The sequence below is a fragment of the Camelina sativa genome, chromosome 11 (genome assembly GCF_000633955.1).
Source record: "Camelina sativa cultivar DH55 chromosome 11, Cs, whole genome shotgun sequence".
Taxonomy (NCBI): Eukaryota; Viridiplantae; Streptophyta; class Magnoliopsida; order Brassicales; family Brassicaceae; genus Camelina; species Camelina sativa.
The window spans coordinates 6,747,577-6,754,417 of NC_025695.1; the positions used below are offsets into that span (position 1 = coordinate 6,747,577).

At 37.5% G+C, this 6,841-nt stretch overlaps 3 protein-coding genes across 7 annotated transcripts in view; all 3 read right to left on the bottom strand.

The window, feature by feature from the left end:
• LOC104722025 (CRIB domain-containing protein RIC7-like) lies at positions 1-1,574 on the bottom strand. Its single transcript, XM_010440127.2, has 3 exons — positions 925-1,574; positions 612-724; positions 1-519 (listed from the first exon to the last, which is right to left on the bottom strand). The coding sequence occupies exons 1-3, from the start codon at positions 983-985 to the stop codon at positions 73-75; spliced, it is 621 nt and encodes a 206-aa protein (XP_010438429.1). The 5' UTR covers positions 986-1,574; the 3' UTR covers positions 1-72.
• On the bottom strand, positions 1,957-4,979 carry LOC104722027 (TBC1 domain family member 15-like). Of its 5 annotated transcripts, none has more exons than XM_010440130.2 (12): positions 4,766-4,928; positions 4,492-4,654; positions 4,293-4,388; positions 4,113-4,216; positions 3,791-3,990; positions 3,547-3,669; positions 3,373-3,461; positions 3,181-3,286; positions 2,994-3,091; positions 2,553-2,798; positions 2,366-2,449; positions 1,957-2,277 (listed from the first exon to the last, which is right to left on the bottom strand). In XM_010440130.2, the coding sequence occupies exons 2-12, from the start codon at positions 4,600-4,602 to the stop codon at positions 2,263-2,265; spliced, it is 1,272 nt and encodes a 423-aa protein (XP_010438432.1). In that variant the 5' UTR covers positions 4,603-4,654; positions 4,766-4,928; the 3' UTR covers positions 1,957-2,262. The 5 variants fall into 5 exon arrangements, with proteins under 5 accessions (XP_010438432.1, XP_010438431.1, XP_019088530.1 ...); XM_010440129.2 differs by having other exon boundaries at positions 4,790-4,926; XM_010440131.2 differs by lacking the exons at positions 1,957-2,277; positions 2,366-2,449 and having other exon boundaries at positions 2,559-2,811; positions 4,790-4,979.
• Positions 5,027-6,841, bottom strand: part of LOC109124500 (casein kinase 1-like protein 6) — a 5,018-nt gene continuing 3,203 nt past the window's right edge. Inside the window, exons 7-14 of the mRNA XM_010440132.2 lie at positions 6,716-6,777; positions 6,567-6,630; positions 6,394-6,478; positions 6,169-6,295; positions 5,997-6,079; positions 5,850-5,913; positions 5,618-5,751; positions 5,027-5,504 (exon numbers count right to left, since the gene is read on the bottom strand). Of these exons, the coding sequence (XP_010438434.1) occupies positions 5,196-5,504; positions 5,618-5,751; positions 5,850-5,913; positions 5,997-6,079; positions 6,169-6,295; positions 6,394-6,478; positions 6,567-6,630; positions 6,716-6,777 (928 nt within the window). The 3' untranslated portion in view covers positions 5,027-5,195. The remainder of the gene's footprint in view (positions 5,505-5,617; positions 5,752-5,849; positions 5,914-5,996; positions 6,080-6,168; positions 6,296-6,393; positions 6,479-6,566; positions 6,631-6,715; positions 6,778-6,841) is intronic.

Below are 6,841 nucleotides of genomic sequence, written 5' to 3' on the forward strand. Positions count from 1 at the left end.
TTATCTTCAACATTTCTTTACTATTACAAAACTTACAAAAAGTCTCTGTTTTTTTTTTGTTTGTTTAATTAATCAAAACCCATTTCTGTCATCTTCGAATTGAGGCATAGATCTAACGGAACCAGTATCAGACATATAATCCGACATTTTATCAGTTTCAGATCTTCGAGATGATCTCGATGACCCTCCTCCATTACCACCTTCTTTAGGTTTCTTCCTCTTTGACTTCTTTGGGATCTCAGGTAATCCAGCACTGTGTTGTGACCAAGAAGTATCTTCGTCTTTATTTCTCCTAGACGATGATGATGATGTGCCTTTGTTTGAAGTCCGACGTTTGGTCTTATCTGATCTCTCTTTCGTAGGAGAACCTTTCTCTGACGATGATTTTCTCGTGGATTTTGGTAGTTTTGGTAAATCTCTGGACCGACCACCGTATTCTGATTGACATTTCACTGAGGAATCGTCTTCTCCTAATCCTTGACTTGATTCCATTCCCGGTGAACTCTTGAAATCGTTCATCTTCCAAAGATTTTTTTATAACAAATAACGTTACAAATTTTAAAGATATGTTTTCTAATGAAAGATAGGGGGTACGTAGAATAGAGTAGTACCCAGCTAGGTGCAGTGGCATTATCCGATGGTCCATCCCAACCAATGTGGGCAACATGCTTTACGTCAGTTGGATTTCCAATTTGCATCTCTTGTTCCTTTTCACCTTCTATTGCTTAATTTCAGAAAATTTAACATTAATCAAAACCTTTTCATCTTCATTCATTTACAAAGAATACAATTACATTAGTTCCATCAAAATGTAGTAATTTATTGAATGTCAAACATGCTATGCTTAATTGTGTTTGTCTCATAGTTTCCCAAATTGAAGAAAGTATTGAAACAAAAAGGAATGAGAGAAGAAAAGAAACTCACCAAATACTTGAGATATATACCGGAGCCCTTTCAATAGGCTTTTCATCTTGGTACTTGACATTAACTGTGAGTTGCATAGGATCTCTTCTCTTTGTGGGAAACAAATCTCTATCCTATGTTAGTTTTTCTTTGATTTTTTACAAAACGAATGAGGAAGAGCGGTAACGCTATGTTCATGCAATAAAATATCCAAAATCCTTAGATTATAAAACGAGTAAAAAAAAAAACTACAAAAATGATCTTTATATATTTACAAAGATTTGTGTGACGATAAAACTCCTAACAATTGAAGGGATGATGAAATGGAAATGAGAATCTAATGGTTAGCTCAAGAATCCATAGTTTTCTTTAGAAAATAACAAATGATCATCTTGAAAGTTTCATGATCATGCATGTTTTTGAAGGAATTCTTGTATCCGAATTTTTTTTTGATGAACATGAAATTAAAAGAAGAATATATAGAAAAAGAATCCAAACGAGAAGAAACTATTGCAACTTCATCTAAAAAGATCTACAAATTTCCTGATAACACCTAAAAGGGTTCACCAAGATAAAGATTTGAAAACAAGGGAAATGTTTCTTGAAAGAGGTGTGAATAGAGAGCAAAATGGCTATTGAGAAATGAGGGGGAAAAACAAAGATTGTTTAGATTGTTTTCGTTAACTCAATGGTTTAGATTTTTTTAAAAAGGAAGGGAGGAGATTGATTTTGTTAATTAGTTTGTACTATTTTTTTTTGTTCTACATACCTATTTTTGGAATATGACATTTTTCTAATGATTTAACCATTAACGTATTATGTTTTTTTTTGTGTCGCTTTTCTTTTATGTTTGTTATGGCTATGTTTTTTGCATTTGCTAATTTATATTTTGTCGTATTAAGGAAACTTACGAATCTTGTAAACGTCATACTATTGAAAATTTAGGAGCTCTTAACAAGATTATTTCGGGTATAGTGTGGATACAAAAATGACACTCATTCTTGCCGCAATAGACTTCTCTTGCTAACGTGCGAGTGTGATTCATATACGATGTGCTCATGATACATCAAGAAGTTCCTTCTTTTAGAGGAGAAACGGCACGCATGTTCAGTTTCTTAAGCACACGGTATCAAGTATCAAACAAACGAATATTTAAGATATACAACCGGGAAACTCAAATGCATAGGTATAGAAAGATTAGAGAAGTGAAAGAACAAAAGAATCAGAGCATTCTCAACGATCCTTCCCACAAAATTTATCGGCGTCAACCGGCGACCCAATCTCAAGTCAAGATAGATATTAATCAGTACAACAAAACCAGAAAATGGATGGTTAAAGGTTAAGGCGTTAAGCAATGTCCTATTGCCTATTAGCCTGCAAGAACATTTCAACATATACATCAGCAATTAAGTAAGAAGTAGAACAAGAATTAAGAAGAACATGATTAGAGAAAAATAGTCACCTTTTTCAGGAACTTTTCATGAATCTTCAATGCTTCTTTACAAGCTTTTCTCGCGTCCAAATTACCCGCTATATCCCCCAAAATCTGCAACCAACCGAAGAAAAACACACAACTAAATCGCCATAGTACTCGAGAAAGGATTGGAATTTATCAGAAGGTGTTTTGGCATAGAGAGAGAGAGAGAGACCTGAACGACATCGTCTAAGCCTTTAGCTTCCTTCAAGAGACGTTTGTTTTTTGTTTCAAGAACACTTGCCACTACGAAAACAGCGAGCGTGTTGTGTTGCTCGTTGTGGCCACTCTTTACATATTTTCTCTCAAACTTTCCATACTTCTTCAGTAACCTTGGATCCTGTTGTGAGAAGTTGTTTCTGTTCTCTGGTTTCTCGTATGATGCAAACAAGTTTGGATTGTACTCCATAGCCCACATCAGCTGAAACAAAATTCTATCTCACAGTCTTATTATCAGCTCAGATCAAGAGACACTCTAAACCCTGAAAGAACATGAATCGAGTTCTCTCAGGTGAACTGAAATCAATTTTCATATCCCCTGGATTAGCTTATGACATTAAGAAAATGCGAATGAGTTATTGTAAGCAAAGTGGAAACAAAAACAGAGTCTTGTTACCTCCCAAAGGTACAAAGCATCAAGGAAGGAGAACTCTCTCCTGAACAATACCATCAACATTCGTATAGCAAACAGATACTCTCCACCGTCGAGATCCTCTGTTGCGGAAAAAAAGTATAACGTCTTCACTAACAATGAGAAGTGAAAGAGAAAACGTAGCTCAATGGAAGGCAAAAGGAAGGAGTACCTAGATGTTGATGGAGCCGAGGATCAACTGTTTTAATAACCTGTGAGAGCATACCTAGTTGAGTCTGGACGCCCATTGATGTCGCTGTTGTCCTGAAATTTTCTCTCTGAAATTCAAGAAAACCAAGAACCATGAAAACAACAACAAAACCGAGTGATGACACAAAACAAGACAATAGCTTCAGATCTTTACTAGTCTTCGCATTGCACGCTCAAAGCACCAGAAAGCGTCGGCTTCATCTTCGAGTAGGATTATCATTGGGGAACATATGTCGTTCATTCCTACACAAAATACGTGATTAATTCCATTTTCTGTCATGTGTTCACCTGTATTGAAGATTCAGCAGTAACACCAAGGTGGACTTACCCTGAACATAGCCAATATCAGGATTTAACCATGTGTATATGGAAAGAATATCCCATAGTCTTGCTTGATTACTCTCATTCTCATAAAAGGAGAGATACCGATCTGTTCTAACAACATCGAGACCTGTATAGCAAAATTATAGCAGTTCTTTAAGAGCACTTGCCATATTTATGAGTTCTGAATTCTGACACTTATACAGAAATGCTAAAGAACCTAAAACTTATTTATGAGTAGGTAACAATACCGATTTGACTCAACACAAGCATCCACTGGAGCAGACGCTTGTCTGTTATAGCCGTTTTTACAAGCCATCCTTGATTTTCTACCGATGATTCTTCTAATGGCTGTCCATCTTCCGCAACAACGGCCATCGTGACAAACTTTCCGCTACCAATAAGAGGAACCATTCTTCGACATTCTTCTTTCCAAGCATAATACTGCTCCCTTAGATATCAAGTACAGCAACATGAAGTGCAATATTGAGAGGAGAAAACATTACTCAAAAGAATCTACCAAACTTAGCTACTGCGCATTCAGTAAAGGATATAGCACAGAAGTAATAGTACCTTCTGTGATTCCTCAATATGTTCCTTTCTTCGAAGGTGCTGTCCGGATCGTAACCTCCTAACAAAAACTCCCAAACCTCTCCTTTGATTGAGGGATGAATCCCCTGAACATGTATCCAAGTAAAAAAAACAAGGCACTAGACTCAAACAAGAGAGAATAAAAACCAAAATATGACTTACTCCTCGCTGTATACGCCGGAGAACTCTTTCCATATCCAAATTTCCATCTTCAGTAAACGCAGCATGCCATCTTCTAGCACTTAAAGTTTTGCCAGCCTGATCAAAAATCCCACAATGACAAAGACTCAAACTTTGGAAACAAGCTTTATACATCAAGAACATGGACTGGTATGAAAAGAAAAAAAAAAAAAAGAAAAACCCTTGATTTGAATCTGGTCCTGGGAACATCTGCTACATATTCTGATCTAACTGGATAGAAACCTTGCAAATCTTCTCCTCCTGATTTCCACATGTATCCACAGCAAATCATTCAAGCTTTCACCTTTTTGGGTTTTTGGGGTCAATACAGATTCAAAGCACACCTATATAATAAATTCATCACACATCAAAATTGACCCTAGAGAATCTCTTCTTTCTTTTATGCACCTTAAAGTCAAATTTCTCCAACAACAAACAAAGAACAAAAACAGGACCTTTTAACGCAATCACGTTTGTACCTTGCTGGATTCAAAACAATGAACTAGAATGTTAAATCGATCTCCCTCTGAGTCATGGACACGATCGCCGACGGAGCTGCCGTTAAACTTGACGCTTTCAAAGAGACGATGACGATATACACGTTACTTTGTATAGAACACTTGAAAACGACGTCGCTTTAAGAAGAATAATGTCATACTTGTACCCTCTCTCTTTTTTTTTCGTTTTTGTGACAAAAAAGAATTAAGCTCGACAAGTTGTCGTGATTACAACAATTAATAAGTGTGTAAAAATTGATACAAAATCCAGAGAATGACAATAATACATGAAAAATTGGGAGTTTCGTGGAAACGGAGAGGAGGACCAAACAAACAACATATGTAAACAAGAATCCAATTTACAGATAAGAAGAGCCCATTCAAGGCTTCACTTGCGGATGGAAAGAAGCTCGAAGCTTCTGAGAGCCTCGTCACGTGCTGTCCTAGAAGCAGCCACTCTGTCTCGGTTAAAAGCAGAGGCTGTCTTTGACTCGTATCCACTCACAGCAGCAGCTGCTGCTTGTGTTCTCTGAAAGACAGATGGTCTCACATTCCCACCACCGCTTGATGCCACTCGGCTAGACTCCCGGCTCTCTCTTTGTTCTCCTGATGAGCTCGGCCTACTACTCGAGGCTACTGCTCTCCTTGAAGCACTTCCGTATCTTGAAGTGTTTCTTCCTTTCTCAGATACCATATTCTGACAAATAAAATGACATCAAGAATGAGCAAATTGTTAAGATTCATTTCATGCACATTCTTTTATCAAGAATTGTGATTGTATATAAAACTGGGATGGTTATATTGTTTTACCACAGCTGGTTTCATTGAAGGAATCTCGTCAAGAGTTCGATGTCTGGTATGGTTTTGATGGGGACTTGGTCCTCTAGCGTTCCTTCTAGCAAATGCTTCGACCGCACCTGAGAATTTATCGCGGATGTTCCCTACTGTAAGAGTATAGACAGGATCACAAAATCAGAACCGACAACCTCTTATCTGAGGAGAGTTATATATTTCTTAACTCAGGAAAAAGTTTTAGGATTACCTGAAATCCTTTCAGGTTTTTCAGCAGACGGTCCCGCAGCCATCCCTGGTCTGCTGGTTCGATGCTAAAGAAAGAGATCAATACATCAAAGTGAGTATAGACACTTGATACTCGATAGAGAAATCTACAGACAACATGTGTACTCACCCTTTCGTGGGAGCTGGAGTGGGATCTGGAACTCTGAGGGTGTTTCAATGCAGTCCAGTCGAATACATAGTCAAACTGATAACCTGATACCGTGAATCCATTTTATTATCAAAAGAGTGGAACATTTATATAGATATCAAGAAGTAAAAGTTTAGCCACAGAAAATGCAAACCTTCACGGATAAACAAGTCTCGGAATAGCCTCTTTAGATATGAGTAGTCTGGTTTGTCTTCGAATCGTAAAGACCTGCAATATTGAAAGTATGATACGAATTCCGGTGGATGTGACTTGCATAAGACCTGTTACAAGTATAGTAACAGTTAACCTGTGATCTATGTGACTATAAAGATAGAGATCCAGTCAAGGGTGTCTAAGCCATAGTATGTCGTTACCATACCTCTATAGGAGTTGAAACTTTCTTCTCGCTTATTCTGTCATACTTCTGCTTCTTTGTGCCAGCTTTTAGTCCTTGCCATGGGAGGCTGAACCAAGAAAACCCCAGAAAAAAATCAGACCAGAACAAGCACGTGCAAAGATATAGTAAGACAAAATAGGATCTCTGTGCACAACCTTCCTCTCAGGAAATACATGAGCACGTAACCAAGAGACTCCAAATCATCCCTCCGACTTTGTTCTGCCAACGAATTCGCAAACAGCCACATTTTTTAGGAATTGTATTACACAAATTTGGAGCACATCTCAAGTGGTGAATTGCTTACCAACTCCAAGGTGAGTGTTGACACTAGCATACCTAGCTGTCCCAGTAAGGTTCTTATTTTCCCTATAATGAAAACAACATGAGTATATCTGTAAGAATTAAGTAAAAATAAAAATGAAAGGTCTAT

Excerpts from the sequence above, each read along its gene's own strand:
- LOC104722027 (XM_010440130.2), bottom strand. The coding sequence starts at position 4,602 with ATGATTTGCTGTGGATACATGTGGAAATCAGGAGGAGAAGATTTGCAA. Across the intron at positions 3,462-3,546 it reads TGATATTGGCTATGTTCAGG|GAATGAACGACATATGTTCC; the intron begins GTAAGTCCACCT and ends TATTTTGTGTAG. Across the intron at positions 2,450-2,552 it reads GCTTAGACGATGTCGTTCAG|ATTTTGGGGGATATAGCGGG; the intron begins GTCTCTCTCTCT and ends GGTTGGTTGCAG.
- LOC104722025 (XM_010440127.2), bottom strand. The coding sequence starts at position 985 with ATGTCAAGTACCAAGATGAAAAGCCTATTGAAAGGGCTCCGGTATATA. Across the intron at positions 725-924 it reads GTATATATCTCAAGTATTTG|CAATAGAAGGTGAAAAGGAA; the intron begins GTGAGTTTCTTT and ends TCTGAAATTAAG. Across the intron at positions 520-611 it reads ATGCCACTGCACCTAGCTGG|ATGAACGATTTCAAGAGTTC; the intron begins GTACTACTCTAT and ends AATCTTTGGAAG.